Here is an 18,755-nt window from a genome sequence, read left to right as displayed (position 1 = left end):
GTTTAGGATAAGGACTATAGACTCTTTTTTTTTATTATTGGTTGTTCACAACATTACAAAGCTCTTGACAAATCATATTTCATACATTAGAATCAAGTGGGTTATGAACTCCCATTTTTACCCCAAATACAGATTGCAGAATCACATCGGTTACACATCACATTTTTACATACTGCCATATTAGTGACTGTTGTATTCTGCTACCTTTCCTATCCTCTACTATCCCCCCTCCCCTCCCCTCCCCTCCCCTCCCATCTTCTCTCTCTACCCCATCTACTGTAATTCATTTCCCTCCATGTTTGTTATCCCATTCCCCTCATAACCTCTTATATATAATTTTGTATAACAATGAGGGTCTCCCTCCATTTCCATGTGATTTCCCTTTTTTTCTCCCTTTCCCTCCCGCCTCATGTCTCTGTTTAATGTTAATCTTTTCTTCCTGCTCTTCCTCCCTGTTCTGTTCTTAGGTGCTCTCATTATATCAAAGAAGACATTTGGTATTTGTTTTTTAGGGATTGGCTAGCTTCACTAAGCATAATCTGCTCTAGTGCCATCCATTTCCCTGCAAATTCCGTGATTTTGTCATTTTTTAGTGCTGCGTAATACTCCATGGTGTATAAATGCCACATTTTTTTTTTATCCATTCATCTATTGAAGGGCATCTGGGTTGATTCCACAGTCTAGCTATTGTGAATTGTGCTGCTATGAACATTTATGTGGCAGTATCCCTGTAGTGTGCTCTTTTAAGGTTTTCAGGAAATAGTCCGAGAAGGGCAATAGCAGGGTCAAATGGTGGTTCCATTCCCAGCTTTCCCAGGAATCTCCATACTGCTTTCCAAATTGGCCGCACCCGTTTGCAGTCCCACCAGCAGTGTACAAGAGTACCCTTTTCCCCACATCCTCGCCAGCACTCGTTGTTTGACTTCGTCATGGCTGCCAATCTTACTGGGGTGAGGTGGTATCTTAGGGTGGTTTTGATTTGTATTTCCTTGACTGCTAGAGATGGTGAGCATTTTTTCATGTACTTGTTGATTGATTGTATGTCTTCCTCTGTGAAGTGTTTGTTCAGGTCCTTGGCCCATTTGTTGATTGGGTTGTTTGTTTTCTTATTGTCTAATTTTTTGAGTTCTTTGTATACTCTGGATATTAGGGGCTCTATCTGAAGTGTGAGGAGTAAAAATTTGTTCCCATGATGTGGGCTCCCTATTTACCTCACTTATTGTTTCTCTTGCTGAGAAAATCTTTTCAGTTTAAGAAAGTCCCATTTGTTGATTCTTGTTATTAACTCTTGTGCTATGGGTGTCCTGTTAAGGAATTTTGAGCCCGTCCCCACAATCTGTAGATCGGAGCCAACTTTTTCTTCTATCAGACGGAGAGTCTCTGATTTGATATCTAGCTCCTTTATCCACTTTGAGTTGACTTTTGTGCATGGCAAGAGTAGGGGATTGTTTCATTTTGTTGCATATGGATTTCCAGTTTTCCCAACACCATTTGTTGAAGATGCTATCCTTTCTCCATTGCATGTTTTTAGCTCCTTTATCAAATATAAGATAGTTGTAGCTTTGTGGATTAGTCTCTGTGTCCTCTATTCTGTACCATTGGTCCACACGCCTGTTCTGGTACCAGTACCATGCTGTTTTTATTACTGTTGCTCTGTAATATAGTTTGAAATCTGGTATCGCTATACCACCTGATTCACACTTCCTGCTTAGAATTGTTTTTGCTATTCTGGGTCTTTATTTTTCCATATGAATTTCATGATTGCTTTATCTATTTCTACAAGAAATACCATTGGGATTTTGATTGGCATTGCATTGAACCTATAGAGAAGTTTTGGTAATATCGCCATTTTGATGATGTTAGTTCTGCCTATCCATGAACAAGGTATATTTTTCCATCTTCTAAGATCCTCTTCTATTTCTTTCTTTAGGGTTCTGTAGTTTTCATTGTATAAGTCTTTCACCTCTTTTGTTAGGTTGATTCCCAAGTATTTTATTTTTTTTGAGGATATTGTGAATGGAGTGTTTTTCCTCATTTCCATTTCAGAAGTTTTGTCGCTGATATACAGAAATGCCTTTGATTTATGCGTGCTGATTTTATATCCTGCCACTTTGCTGAATTCATTTATTAGTTCTAGTAGTTTCTCTGTAGACCCTTTTGGGTCTTCTAGGTATAGAATCATGTCATCTGCAAATAGTGATAATTTAAGTTCTTCTTTTCCAATTTTTATACCTTTAATTTCTTTCATCTGTCTAATTGCTCTGGCCAGTGTTTTGAGAACTATATTGAATAGAAGTGGAGTTAGAGGGCATCCCTGTCTTGTTCCGGATTTTAGAAGGAATGCCTTCAACTTTTGTCCATTCAGAATGATGCTAGCCTGAGGCTTAGCATAGATAGCTTTTACAATGTCGAGGTAAGTTCCTGTTATCCCTAGTTTTTCTAATGTTTTGAACATAAAGGGATGCTGTACTTTGTCAAATGCTTTCTCTGCATCTATCGAGATGATCATATGGTTCTTATCTTTAAGTCTATTGATGTGGTGAATAACATTTATTGATTTCCGTATATTGAACCATCCTTGCATCCCAGGGATGAATCCTACTTGATCATGGTGCACAATTTTTTTGATGTGCCTTTGTATCCGATTCGCCAGAATTTTATTGAGGATTTTTACATCTAGGTTCATTAGAGATATTGGTCTGTAGTTTTCTTTCTTTGAGGTGTCTTTGTCTGGTTTCGGAATCAGGGTGATGTTGGCCTCATAGAATGAATTTGGAAGAGCTCCCTCTTTTTCTATTTCCTGAAATAACTTGAAAAGTATTGGTATTAATTCTTCTTTAAAGGTTTTGTAGAACTCCGCTGTATACCCATCCGGTCCTGGGCTTTTCTTGGTTGGAAGTCTTTTGATTTCTTCTTCTATTTCATCTATTGATATTGGTCTGTTTAAGTTGTGAGTTTCCTCCTGACTCAGTCTGGGCAAATCATATGACTTAAGAAATTTATCGATGTCTTCACTATCTTCTATTTTATTGGAATATAGGTTTTCAAAATAATTTCTAATTGTTTTCTGTATTTCTGAAGCGTCTGTTGTAATATTGCCTTTTTCATCCCGTATGTTAGTAATTTGAGTTCTCGCTCTTCTTCTCTTCGTTAGTATGGCTAGGGGTCTGTCGATCTTATTTATTTTTTCAAAGAACCAACTTTTAGTTTTGTTAATTTTTTCAATAGTTTCTTTTGTTTCAATTTCATTGATTTCTGCTCTGATTTTAATTAATTCTTGCCTTCTGCTACATTTGCTATTGTTTTGCTCTTCCTTTTCTAGGGCTTTGAGATGAAGTGTGAGCTCATTTATTTGTTGGTTTTTCCTTTTTTTGAGGAATGACCTACAGGCGATGAATTTCCCTCTCAAAACTGCTTTCATTGTGTCCCATAGATTCCGATATGTTGTGTCTGTATTTTCATTTATCTCTAAGAATTTTTTGATTTCCTCCTTTATGTCTTCTGTAACCCATTGATCATTCAGTAACGTATTGTTCATTGTCCATGTGATGTAGGATTTTTCCTTTCTTCTTTTATCATTGATTTCCAGTTTCATTCCATTATGATCTGATAAAGTGCATGGTATTATCTCAACCCCTTTATATTTACTGAGGGTTGCCCTATGGCATAATATATGATCTATTTTTGAGAAGGTTCCATGTGCTGCTGAGAAAAAAGTATATCCATTTGATGATGTTTGATATATTCTATATATGTCAGTTAAGTCTAGGTTATTGATTGTGATATTGAGTTGTATAGTTTCTTTATTCAACTTTTGTTTGGAGGATCTGTCCAATGGTGAGAGAGGTGTGTTGAAGTCACCCATGATTATTGTGTTGTGGTCTATTTGATTCTTGAACTTGAGGAGAGTTTGTTTTATGAACGTCGCAGCGCCATTATTTGGTGCATAAATATTGATAATTGTTATGTCTTGTTGGTGAATGGTTCCGTTTAACAGTATATAATGTCCTTCCTTATCCCTTTTGATTAACTTAGTCTTGAAGTCGATTTTATTTGATATGAGAATGGCCACCCCTGCTTGCTTACGAGGAGCGTGTGCGTGGTATATTTTTTCCCAACCTTTTACCTTGAGCCTGTGTATGTCTTTTCCAATCAGATGTGTCTCCTAGAGGCAGCATATTGTTGGATTTGTTTTTTTAGTCCATGTTACCAGCCTATGTCGCTTTATTGGAGAGTTTAAGCCATTAACATTCAGAGTTACTATTGATATATGGTTTGTACTTCCTGCCATGTTTGATTATTTATCTCTTTTTTTCCCCTAATTTAGTTTGTTTCTCCATGATTAGCTTTCCCCCCGTCCTCTGTCTTTACCGAGGCACTTCCCGCTGATGGTTTTGGTTATCGTTTTCCATTTCTTCCTCGTGTAGAGTTTTGCTCAAGACGCTTTGCAGTGCTGGTTTTCTGGCTACACATTCTTTTAGCTTTTGTTTATCATGAAAGATTTTTATTTCGTTGTCGTATCTGAAGCTTAATTTTGCTGGATACAGAATTCTTGGTTGGCATCCATTGTCTTTCAGTGTTTGAAATACGTTGTTCCAGGATCTTCTCGCTTTCAACGTCTGTGATGAAAAATCTGTTGTCAACCTTATTGGTTTACCCCTAAATGTAATCTGCCTCTTTTCTCTTGTAGCTTTTAATATTTTCTCTTTGTTCTGTATATTGGATAGCTTCATAACAATGTGTCTTGGCGTTGGTCTACTGTGATTTTGTGTGCACGGTGTCCTGTATGCATCTACAATTTGTATATCTGTTTCCTTTTTTATTTCTGGAAAGTTTTCTGTAATTATTTCCTTCAGCAAGTTACTCATTCCCTTGGCATGAATCTCTGTGCCTTCCTCTATCCCGATGACTCGTAAGTTTGGTTTTTTTAAATTATCCCAAATCTCTTGGATGTTTTTCTCGTGATTTTTTACTAGTTTATCTGAGTTGGCTAGACTCTTTTCAAGATGATATATTTTGTCTTCATTATCTGACGTTCTGGCTTCTACTTGCTCCACTCTGTTAGTGATACTCACGATTGAGTTTTTAATTTGGTTTATCGTTTCCTTCATTTCTAGAATTATTGTTTGATTTTTTTTTATAATCTCTATCTCCTGATAAAGATGCTTAACTTCTTCTTTTATCTGTTTATGTAATTCATTTTCAATGTGCTCTTTAAGGTTCCTTTCCATCTGTCTAAGGTGTTCCTTGAGTTCTTTATATGGCCATTTTTCTGATGACTCCAGGCACTTGAGGCCGTGGTCCAGCCTTCGGAGGACAGGGCTCGGCACGCAGCCCAGTTCCAGTCTCTAGATGCGGCAGCTGTACCGTGTAGACAGGGCCATCAAGACAGCATGCAGAAAGCAAATGGCGGCTCCCGCGGAGTGGATTTTCGGCCCCGAAACTACAGCCCCGCCAACAATTCCAATCCACTAACTCTCCCAGTATAGACAATATTCAAAAAAAAAAAAAAAAAAAAAAAAGGGCGGGGTGTACTGAGCTTTCTTTGCCTCAGGTACTTACAATCCACTGCTGATTACCCATTCAGCTTCTCTGCCGGGAGCGAAGGACTATAGACTCTTAACTATATTATATATTATACTCTTAAGTATTGAAAATAAGATCAGCAACATTCTCGTGTGAAAGACAGAATTAGTTATCCTCTGAAACCATACAACTTAAGAGGTAGTTTTTAAATGTGTTGTCAAGAATAGAAAACTTCCCAATTTCCAACCAGAGACAAGGATGGAAATTTAAGAAAAGGAATTGACTGTAACTGTCAGTAAGAAACCATAATCTTTGCAATTGCATTGTAATGATATTTTGGAAATAATCAGTGTAATCTGTTGTTTTTAAAAATTCTTCATAATACCTTTCCTTCTTTTTAGCATTATTTCCAAAGAAGGATCTGAGAATTGGTGGGCAATTCTCCTTCTTCATTGAGACTGCCAGACTAGTTCAGCTCTTTCTCCCCTCTGACCTGGAATATTTTAACAGCTTTCAAATTGGTTTCCTTGCCTTAAACCCCATTATTCTTAAATTTGTCATTAATAGTGCCACCATTGTGATTCTTCTCTTAGAACATGCTATTGTTTTTCCTTAAAATCTTTTACCTGCTGATGAAATACAGACTTGAGCATGCATACACACCTTCCATTATCTGATCCTTACATACTTATCCTACATTTCTTGTTGGTTTAACCACCTTCTCACTTCATAATTAATTTAAAACTGTTTTTAGTTTTTTACACTCAGCTTCATGTTTTATGTCTTTGTAACTTCCCCTGGAATAACTGTCACTGCTCTTTATTTGACTAAATGCTCTTCACCCTTGAACCCATTCCATCTATCTCAGGAAGTTTTTCCTAAGCTCCTCAGTTTAAGTGCCACATCTCTACACCTGTATTATAATACTTATATAGAAGTGGAGTTTTTAGTATGAATAATTTTTCTTAAACTATAAGGTATTTTTGTATTAAGGATTTGACTTTATTTGGGGTGGGTAGAGTTTCTTAAATGAGGCCTTTTAAAAACCTCTATGTCACGAGCTGAAAATACAAACCAGATAAGTGGTATACACGTCCTAAGTTCATAAGAGTATCAACTTATTTGTCTTCCTATGTCTGTTGAACTTCTTTGAACTGACACATAACTTCAGAAGTTCATAACTGAAGCATGTATGCAGCGCAATTCACAGAACACAAGAATGTGAGGCTAAAAAATAAAGGAGGAAGTGAGAAAGTGTTATGTATACCCAAGACTCTTTAGACAGAGTCCCAACATGGTGACTAAACCTGCATCAACCAGACCTGGGAAGGAAAACCATGGATTCACTGAACACTTTTGTAGTACAAAATACACTAGTTAAATCTAGCTAAAAACCAATTATTTCCTTATATTCTTAGGGTAATAAGATTTTTTTTTGAAGGATGTAGAGAATGTGAATTTTTATTGCCTTTATTCTGGTGAACTTTTGAAGAGATACTGTTAGTAGATATATTGTTACAGTCAAGCATCCAGCTATCCTACCTTGAAGAAAATGTTCTCTAAGAGCAAATTATTTTTTATATTTATTTCACATTCACTAAACAACTTTCAGACCTATAATTTGGGTCTTTAATGTATTGATCTATATTGAAGAAGTACTCTATCATATGACCTACTCTCAATTATCATAACAAATTTTTAATTGTAATTATTATGTAAATAAGTTCCTTACAAGTCTGTAATATGCATGAGGTTCTCAGAGGCAAATTACACTGGGATAGATTGTTTCAAACTCTACAAATCCCAGATTTGACTGAAGTGCTTACTCCTTACTCAATATCCTTACCTTACTAACTCTACAAATCCCAGATTTGACTGAAGTGCTTACTCCTTACTCAATATCCTTACCTTACTCCGGCCATTTGTGATAAAGAAGCAATGACCTTTTTTCTTTGTAATTTATTTTTGTTATATATTTCTCTTTTTAAAATAAATTGCTTGTTAATATATTCTGATTTGTATCTATGTATTACCTTATCAGTATTAGAGGGTGAACTAATGGTAGGGTTTCTTTCTTAAAAATATTATGCATTGTCTAGTCAAACAGATCATCTCTGGAAGGCATAAAAATAGGGCCACATACATTTTTATATTAAACTTTTTGTTAAATAAACTTAAATAGCAAAAAAAAACTACATTATGCATTGTTATAGTGATACACCTTAAAAATTTGTATTTCCATTAACATTGCCTTGGAGGATAGCATTGATTGTCATACTTAAAATTCCTTTTTCCCTTCTCAGTTTTACCGAGCAGAAGTTGAAGCCCTCCATTCTTCTGGTATGACAGCAGTCGTTAAATTCGTTGATTATGGAAACTACGAAGAGGTGCTACTAAGCAATATCAAGCCCATTCAGACAGAGGCATGGGTACGTGATCCAAATTCTGTACAAAGGCATAATCTATTTTGAAGAAAACATATAGCTCTAAGACATTAGTTATAGTCATACAAAATTTGCAAATGGAAAAATGTTTTGAATTTGTTTAAAACTGGCTACCCCAAAATAAGATTTTAATTTAATAATTATTCTGAACTAAAATAAAAATGATTGCATTGGAATTACTTTTCTTGTATAATGTGCTGTTTTATTACTTTGGAAATAGGTACCCTTATTTACATGTTTGCCAAAAATTTATATTTGTAAAATGGGTTTTTATGCATATTTTGTTCTGTCCCATATTGTTATTTTAAATCTGACTAAACTATGTCCAGCAGTTGTAATAGTTAAATCTCTGTTGGATACATGTATATTGCTTATTCTTCTAGTTACATGTAAAATTTTAAAAAATACTTTAAATTATATATGAATTCACACTGCATTTGCCCCCCCTCACACACATACACACAAATATATGTACAGATTAACAATAAATATCTGTTTAATAATTATTTGATTAGTTTTATTGCCAAATGTTTGTCAAATCTGTGTGATAACTTTGATGATATAATTTAGATCTTACTGGCCTCTAATTTAGAGTCCATTTTATATAGAACTCATGATTTTGTATAGTTTCTCAGCCACACTTGGTCAAAAACCTGGGCATAAGAAATCTTAGAATTAGTTTAATAAAATTTTTCTTATTTTTCTCACATCTCCCTGTGGGTAGTTGTAAATAAATTTATTATTGTAAGCCTAATTTGTTCCTATTTCCCTAAAATACCAGAATATGCCAGAAAATTATATTTAGAAAGTAGCCTTTATCCTTGAAGCATACATTGTTCTCTCATGAGCTGATTTTAGTTTTGATTTTTTTAAAGTTTTCTTTGGTATCTTTACTGGTTCCTCTACCCTCAAATATAAATAAAACAACAACATGGAACCTGATAGCAATAATCCATGTTAGGAGCCATGGATCTTTATTTTCTGCCTTTTTTTTTTCCTAAAAAAAATCATTTTCTAGATGATTTATCATCTTATATTTTACAATTTGACATTACTAATGGTTTACATGTTTACTTAAGAGATACTTTTTCTTGCTCTCATTTTTTAAAGTTTAACTGCTTTTCTTCTAAAAGACTGAAATACCATCAATATATAATTTATGCTTTTCTTTTCTTGGAGATATTTGATTTAACCATATATTTACTCTTGTTCTCATTATAAATATTTTCATTCTATTTTTCCCATTAATATACTTAATCTAGTTTTGATGATGAAAGTAATTATTTATTGATCTATATTTCTAGACATTAAGCTCTGGTTTGCTATTCTCTATATACTCCTAATAGGTTTTAGCCTTAATAAAGAATCGGAAATAGAATTCTTATGTTATTTAGCTTTTTTAAAAAAAATTTATACACTTAGTCAGAATTTAATTCTTTTCTTCTTAAAGAAAATTTAGTTTTCTTACCTTGCTTCTTCTCACCTTTCTTTTAAAGTTCCAAGGTGATAAGGATCACATTTGTTATTCCTTACTGTACCTCTTCTGTTCAGAGCTTTTTATAGTCAGAGACTTTTCCTTTTCCCACCTTAATAGTTTTCATTGCCTTATCCTTGATTTTAAATCTATGCAAACTTAGCTGGAGAATATATTTTTATCAGATATCATAGCCCATGTAATGATTCTATGCTGAACAACTATACTTCCTTTTTTTTGCTTACCCATTTGTGAATACTCATCTATGATTTAGTTTGCTATTTTTAAACTCATTTTCTTTTCCTGTATTTTATTTAGAAGTCTTTTATAAGGTACTTAAAATATTTTTCAAAAAGAATCAGGATAAATCATTAAATATTTTGGAAGTGTTGGTATTTCTTTAATTCTATTTATACATAATCGAATGATTCTTAATAGTTTATAATTTTGCAAAAGTGAATATTTTTTTATTTGCGTGAATGATTACCTTGGTTGAGAGAAACCTCTCCTTCTTGAAATATAGAGGCCACTAATTTAATATTTCTTCATTATTCACCATTAAAATATATATATATATATGTGTGTGTGTATGTGTACGTATACATAAAAAGCCCCTGCAGAAATATAACCTATGTGAATGTTAGTACATGTAATGTAAAGTTAGTGTGTGATTCTCTTAGCTGACAACAGTGTTAATGTTGTGGACTGTGAGCACTTTTTCTTTTTGTGACTAGAGACTATAACATGGTTTAAATTAATCAAATATGTATATAATTATCAAAAAGAATGGCATTCACTGTACCAATAAGAAGATAACACTAATTGATAAGTCATACTAGTAAAACTAAAGGGCTGCAAAGGTGCAAGGAAGTTGTTCAAGTCCTTAGCACAATTATTCATTTACACTGTGGATTGTGGAATTTTTAATTTTTTAACTCTTGCACTACAAATGTGCATTAGTATTTTTATTGTGAAATGATACTGTATCTTTTATTAAGATTTATGTTTGTTATTGGCACATGATTTTAGATAACGTGTTAAGTTTTCAGTTTTCCCCAGTGTAAGTGAAGACCTTTTAAGTAGTTAGCAAAAAAAAAAAAAAAAAAGAGAGAGAGAAAAGAAAAAAAAAAAAACCCTGCATTTAAGCCAAAAGCCTTTACAGAAGTCAGTTGCTTGTATTGTTTCTTAGAGGTTTAAGGATCAAGCATTAAATAAAAAGCATGAAATATTAAGAGACTCAATGACTAAGTTAACAGTCTATTGTATGAAAAATTAAAATAAAAATCAAGTAAATACTTTAAATCTAAGTGTTAATGTTTTTCTCATGAGATTTAGGAATTTTTTCGCCTTACATATATCTATAGGCCAATTATTTATTTCCCTTTTTTCTCTGGAGATACCTTTTTAGTTCCAGAACATACTCAGGGATGATATTTTAAATGGCCAAATATATGTTCTAAATATTATTAAAGACTTTATTTCTTCCAAAATGATTGACTGAACTTTTTGGTAAGTCATGCTCAATTTTGGCTTTGTTGTTATTGCTCTAGCTAGATTTCACCTGGTTCTTTTGGCTACCATAAAACATTCTGTCTTCTTTCCTTTATTGTAGTGAACTTTCTAATTATCACGTGTAATGTGAAATTTACAGTTCATTGTGAATTGGGTAAATGCTTTAACTTTTTTTCTGGCTTTTGTTTTGTAAAGATTGAGTCTTTGCACCATTGTAGGGTTTTCCATATGTTAGCAAAGCAAATGAAACATAATGAAGTCTCATGTATTTCTTATGAAATACATGGAGAAACAGTATTATTTTATATTTTTAACTACCGTATGAGAAAATATTATGGCCCTTTCCCAACTGGCTCCTTGTAATTCTAAAACTATTTTTAGAAAACCAGTAAACAGATGCCCCAGGCAATTTGGAAGCACTGTAAAATATCTTGGCACTACTGCTCAGACTGCTGCTCTGACAATCCTTTTGTGTGTTTTGGGTGCTGTTGCTACTGAATTGTTCTTCTAAACCTGGGAGGATGCTGTTGACTTCTGATTTTCCACATACATTCAGGACCTGGATTCTACTGAAACTTTTATGTCCTAAGCAGTGTTTTAGAACATGATGGTATCTAAACTTTTCAAAGTTTACAGTATCTGCTTCTTGCTATCAGGAAATGATCACTGTTCACCTACTGTTTTAACCAGAAAAATTATGATTGTGTAGGTAATGTTTGATAGGTAGATGGTTATTGTCTTTCAGGTGATTATCCTCAGTGTTTTTCTGTAAAATATGTATCTATTCAACATATTCTGTGCACATCTGTTAGATGCCAGGCATCACTTAAGTGAGAAGTATATATAAAAACCACAAAATACACCAAAGTATCTGGTCTCTGCACAAAAATAATAAATAAAAATAATATTAAATATTAAATATATTATAAATAATATTAAATATTAAAATAATATACTATTTTAAGAAAGTTATAATTTTTACTATATGAAACACTTCAATGTCTCATCAGGATCTTCTTGTGTTTTGAAACTTTAAAACAAAATAATAGCAGAGAAAATACTCTTTTATTTACTGAAGTTTTAGTTTAAGTAATGTATAGATCTTTATTCTACCTTAGTTTGAAGATGAAATTTTTATGGAAGAAAGTACAGCAATAAATCTTGTTTATGTTCTTTTACTTTTTTATTATTATTTTTAAAGACAGGTGTGGCTTGTTGCTAGGCTGGCCTTGAACTCCTGGGCTCAGGTGGTTTTCCTGCTTAAGCCTCACAAGTAGCTAGAACTACAGGCACCTGGCATTGTGCCCAACTTTATTTCACATATTTAAAAAGTAAAATTTGTTTTTAGATGAATTCAGCTCTGTTTTTTATACTAATTACAATGTGTATACTTTCCAACTTAGCATACTTAAAAACTATCAATCTCAAGTTTTAGTTTTGAAGTAACTGCACATAGTTTTTGTTGTTCTTTATTTCTTTCTTTATTTTTAATAATGGCATCTTGGAAAGCACATTTGAAAGTCACGTTTTTAAATTCAAATAACATTCACAAAAACCCATAGATTATTCTTACACTAATAAAAATGTTAAAATGACACAGAACAAAAAAACTAACCTATTTAAATGAGAAGAAAAATGAAGAATTGGGATATGTAAATTAAATAATTTAAAACAAAGCTTAAGTATTATTAGAACATATCCTGTTAACAATTTCAGTGACTTAATGATAAATTAGGTTATACGTAGTTTGATTTTGATATTGAAAATTATAATGGATATTAAAAAGAAGACAGTTGTTATACAAAACATTATTTCAAAGGAATATCAGAATTATGTAACAGTGAATTTCTGCCAATTAGTATTTAATAAAAAGTGCAAATACTTAGTTGATCCAATCTATAAAGTTTTTTATTCTTGCTGATAAATTCTTAAAGTAGTACAAATAATCTAGCATAATTACATTTTTTTCACTAAACACATAGTTTGGTTAAAGTCACTAAAATATTACAATATGTTGGCTTCCACTATACATATTTTGGGAAATAGGCAATACCCATTTTCTTTTGCAAAGTAAACAGTAAATCAAGGCAAGGTACATGGTTAATTTAACGAATTTAAGAACATAATTTTCAAATTATAGGCTGTGGAACTTGATAACTTTATGTCAGTATCTTTCTTTCTTTCTTTTGCTGGGGATTTAATCCACAGCCTTGTGCATGCTAATAAGCACATGCTCTACCACTGACCTGTGCCCCAATTCACCTTGTAGTATCTTTAGGCTTTATTTTAATAATCTTTGCTTGTATTAGACAAACTTTATTTCTTCTTCATCTATTACTCAACCTTTTGAAATTCCTACAGTAGATTGTTGATTATATAAAACCAAATTACTGGAGATACAAAATCTGTTGGCATAGATAGGAGATGATTTATTCTTAAGTATACTCCATTTGCTTAAGTATGTCACTTTAAAAATTGTTCATTTCGGGGCTGGGGATGTGGCTCAAGCGGTAGCGCGCTCGCCTGGCATGCGAGCGTCCCGGGTTCGATCCTCAGCACCACATACCAACAAAGATGTTGTGTCCGCCGAGAACTAAAAAAAAATAATAAAAAATATTAAAAATTCTCTCTCTCTCTCTCTCTCTCTCTCTCTCTCCCCCCCCACTCTCTCTCTCTTTAAAAAAAAAAAAATTGTTCATTTCTGACCCTTAAAAGTCAAATTCAGATTGTAACAGCTAAACCTAATTGGAATATTATGAAAATTTTGAGATTTAGTTTTGATCTAGCTATACTATTCAATAGAGATAATTTATTTCATCTTTTAAATTGATGTTAAAAATAATATGCTATTTTAAGAATGTGTAAAAAAGTATGTTTAAATTTTAATATAATATATTGTAATCTTTTCAAACTATGTAAAAACTTTTTTAAATGGTTTCTGGGTAAACTGATTTTTCTTTATTGACCAATAAAAGTACATATTATATATATATATACACATATATATATATACATATATTTTTACATATATACATACATATATACACATACATGTATATATATTAATATATACATACACATATATATGTATATGTATATATGTAATTTTTTTTTCTCTTTCTGAAGACAAAGTAACTCCCACAGTAAAGTAACATATCAGGGTATTACCTAAGACATTTTTCTTTTTAGTTAATGATATTCTTGAGGTTTCTAACTTTAAAGTTTGTAAAGCAAGTTAATCCTCAAATTACTTAAATATTAGTCATTTTCTCTGTCAGGTTAGCATAATTATTTGAAAAATATATAGCATTCTTTTGTTATACACATGAATTATAATAGTATGAGATGATACATTAATCTTTTATTATCTGAGTCTCCTTTTATTAATGGCATGGACTTGTGAATATGTTGTGTTGGTTAATTAAGAAGTAAATTCATGATGCTTTACCTTTATACTGACTATTATATAACTTTAATTTTTTTCCTTTGAAGTAATCTGAATGGGTGAAGTAATGGCTTTGCTTTCATGGGTGAGAGCCACCGCTGAAGGGGGTTGGAATTGTCAGGTGCAGTTATTTTCTCCTCATACTTTTTTGATTCAGTAAACCCAGGGTTGTTCACTTCTAAACACAAATTTTGTCTTTTCATTTATTTAACTTAAAGGGAATTTTAAAACTATATTTTCCAACTCCTTTGAATTTTACCATTTCTAGATGGAGGATTTGCTAATATGCTTATTGCACAGGGAAAAAGTAATGAAATCAATGCATTATAAGGATATTTTGTTTTATTTCTATGTTCCCAAAGATGTCAGCCTTACATTTGTAAATCTTAAAAGGCATCCTTCTTGAATTAAAGAAAAAATGAAATTCTGTTGTAGTTTCTGGTAAATTTCTGAGACTTTTTCATCTGCATCTAGAATACCAGTAAAACAATGTTGATTATTGAACTATAGATCATTTCCTTTCAGTGGGATCTCCCTCAGTGTGGTTCTGTGTCTTCTAAAGTCAGTGATGGTGTACCTCAACGATTTGGACTAAAAGTTGACTTATGATGCATATTTGATTGCATACCATAATGAGTTATCAGTTACCCATTCTCTTTTTAATCTTACACAGTCATCTGTGTATCTCTATTTAATGCTCTTTCTCTGTATACTTAACTTTTTTCTTTTTACTTAACTTTTATCATCTTGTTTATTAGTCATTTCCCTTAGTTTTCATTCTGTTTCTTAAACATTGTGTCCTTTTTTTAAAATTTTTTTTAACTTCTGGTATCTTTTTGTACAAATAAAAATAGTCTTCCTACTGATCCTAATTTTCTGAACTTTACTGGATCTATGCTGTCTATTCTAGAATCATATCCAATAGGTTTTACTGTTAAACTTCTAGTAAAAATAGCAGAATTTATCTATCTCCTTGTGAGAAATACTTTGGTATTATAGAGCTTCCAGTTCCATTAAGCTTGGGAACTACTGGCAGGAGTTTTACACCTTGGCTTGAAATAAGTTCCTTAGTGGCCTGTCATTGGCTGAGAGCTCCATTCAGAAGGGAAAGGAAATACTGCAACAGTGAGTACATTTTATTTGCTTTTTAGAAAAACTCATAATTTATTAAGAGTAAACATAATGAAGAAGTTTTTAATTTGGCAGCTTAGAGCATCATAAAAATACTGAAGTCATTTTTTGAGGGATATATTTTTCTTCTCACCTCATCCATTTAGTTTTCTAAAGTATGTTCTAAGAACATGAGTTCTGTTTTATACTTAAACAGATTTGGAAAATGCTGTGTTAAGTAAGTCCTTTTTGATTACAGGACTTATTTGAGTCACTAACAAGTTAATAAATATCTTAAATCTCCATAGGAAAGGTAATATAGAGTGCTTCAAAGCCTTATTTGCTCATGCAACCCCACCCTACCCTTCACATTAGAACTTGTTATAGAAAGTCTGTGTGAGGTACCTGGAAAACATGTTAACTATTTTCTTAACTTGATGGTTTTTAAATCTCCCATCTAAAAAATGAGAAAGATTTATCCTTAAAATTTATTGTTATACATTTTCCAAACCTCTTATAATGTATATTTTTGTAGTTGTAGATGGACAGAATGCCTATATTTTATTTGTTAATTTATATGTGGTGCTAAGGATTGAATCCAGTGCCTCATGCATGCTAGGCAAGTGCTTTGCTACTGAGCTACAGCCCCTATAATGTATTTTTGTTTTAAATGAAGACTAAATGTATACAGAACAACTTCTCCTCAAATGAAGACTAAATGTATACAGAACAACTTCTCCTCAAACAACAAACATTTCAAGATTTTCTATGACTAGGGGGTAAAATATTTTTCTGAAATTTTATGCCCTTTTAAATCTTTCTGCTGTTACAGTAGGATTTAATTTCATAAAATATTTTATTGTACATGTAATTATACACAATTCACTATCTTTTGTATAACATTCAGAAATTGCCATTTGTGAAAACGCCTTTTGTAGCTTTCATAATATTATTGTCTTTTCCTATAATTCTCACCTAATAACACACGATGTTTATATTTTCTATCAGTACGGTATTTCATCATTTTTTTGGATTTTTTTCTTTGGAGTTTTTCACCTAGTCTAAGGTGAAATATAAAGCCTTCTCCCCCAATCTCCTGTTTTTCATTAAACTGGCATTGACTATTTTTTTTCCTTTATATTTTTATTTTTATTTTTTTTGTTTTGTTTTTCATGAATTTTTTTTTATTGGTTGTTCACAACATTACAAAGCTCTTGACATATCATATTTCATACATTAGATTGAAGTGGGCATTGACTATTAAGTAAAAAAAAAAAAAAAAAAGTGTCCAAGTAAGTTAATTCCACTGGGTGTGTGGATATTCTTAAATGGAGAAGAGGACTTATAAAGACCAATGTATTTGCTTTGTATTAACATTTGTATTATTCTTTTAATAATGCACCAGTGAATTGTCTTAGGCCTTTATATATTATTGTTTTATGTATTTAAAAGCTTGTTATTCAAAGCCTCCTGGGAAACTAATTCTTCTAACTACTCTAGGTCTCCTGTTTTTATTTTCTTGATTTCATTTGTTAAATCAGATGAACTGATAATCTTGGATCTGATGCCAGAGCTCACTTGAGAGATCTGGAAGAAAAAAAATATCCTTATTCAAGTTATATCCTCTTTTAGGCACTTATTTATAAGTTAAGGAAGAATTTACTGTTGCATATTAACTGTAGGAATGCTAAGGAATTATATGAATAATAAGTAGATGTATACTACAAGTTGATGGCATTGGAATTTTAAGTTAGTCCATGAACTACTGTTGTTAGCTGAAACAGTGGAAGGAGGGCAGCAATTATTTAATTATTTATTGAATGATTGGTGTAGTCCTGGTGATCACCTTGATTATATTAAAAAATGACAAGCCTGGTTAATTTTTCTTTTTTTTTAAACCAAATGTTCCTTAATTTCTTTTTTGTACCAAAAAGTCTTTGGAAAACAGATCGCCCTGTGTATGTGCAAAAGACTAAAAAGATATAAGAGAAGTATAAGATGCATTTCCTTTCCTCCAGAAACCACTTAGTAAATATTGATAAGGCTGCCATCAGACTGAAATGGTGCCATCTTTGAATCATTGCTGTCTTTGTTCCTGGTTACAATTTTGTTATGTATGTTAAGTGACTGGAATACCATGAAGAAATTAATTTTGGAAGCCTAACACTGGCTTCCAAAACTCTATTAACTTTAACACACCTTTATTGGCATTTTTTGTCATGTTAAATAAATATGCTTGCTTCTCTCAGATTGTGTAATTAGGAAATTAGGGTCAACTCTCTTGATCAAGATCAACAAACAGCTTATTATACAAAGCAAGATATTAGAAATCACTTTTAATTCTGGTTCAAATTCTAAAATGTATGTACCTATAATTTTTTAAGTGTTGGTAATTATTTTTTGATAACATTAAGTGGATAATTTAGTATAACACAATGAGCATTTTATCATGAAAAGACATGAATAAGGTTTACAATAACATGGACAAAGTATACTAATGTACTTTTTTTTCATAAGGTAACCAGATGGTGTGAATCTTCATATATCAAGAAATCCTGAAATTGGTTGTCTGTACCCAAGAGAATATTAGACTTGATCAGATTTTTTTAAATATGAAACTGAAATCTTAAAGGGAAAGAGAGAGAGAGAGAGAGAGAGAGAGAGAGAATGAATTAATTCTTACTTTAAATTTCTTAGGTCTTTTAGGTTACCCTTTATTTCCTTTTCTTTACTCCACATCTCTACCTCTCACTCCTTATCCAGACTCTTCCTCCTCATCTTCTTCATTTATTTTATTTTGGTTTGTGAATGTTTGCCACCTTATTTATCTTAAAGGTGTCAGATTACTTTTAAATATTGGGTTGGATATATTACAATCTAGATAGGACTGATGCTTAAGTGAAGAACAGTTGGAGTATCTTTCAAAGTTCACAAATACCTTGATATTTCTGGTTAGTTTGTATTCCCTAACTTGTATAACTGCTAACTTTGCACTTGACCCTACTGATAGTTGTTCTCAGAAATGGAAAAATAGAGGCTGAAGTACATTGGGGCTTCTTATAAAAACATCTACAATTGATTAGTTGGTCATGGTTCATTTGAATTGTATTCTTAGAAAATTAGTAAAGGAAATAAATTTCTTCATTGTCTGTATTTAAAACTCATTAAAGTTTAAATAGGATGAGAAATTAAAACATATAATTCCTGTAAGAAAAATTAAGAAATCTGTAGACTAAAAACTAGA

The 18,755-nt window shown here is 32.1% G+C and overlaps 1 protein-coding gene across 4 annotated transcripts in view; it reads left to right on the top strand.

Moving 5' to 3' along the window:
- The window catches only part of TDRD3 (tudor domain containing 3), a 140,551-nt gene that overhangs the window by 97,677 nt on the left and 24,119 nt on the right, over positions 1-18,755 (top strand). For all 4 annotated transcript variants that reach the window (XM_081284626.1, XM_081284624.1, XM_081284627.1 and 1 more), the window contains one exon: positions 7,830-7,955. In XM_081284626.1, coding sequence (XP_081140752.1) covers positions 7,830-7,955 — 126 coding nt within the window. The remainder of the gene's footprint in view (positions 1-7,829; positions 7,956-18,755) is intronic.

The sequence above is a fragment of the Spermophilus citellus genome (genome assembly GCF_964194105.1).
Source record: "Spermophilus citellus genome assembly, chromosome: 1".
NCBI classification, from domain to species: Eukaryota; Metazoa; Chordata; class Mammalia; order Rodentia; family Sciuridae; genus Spermophilus; species Spermophilus citellus.
This window is presented reverse-complemented; position numbering and strand designations above follow the sequence as displayed.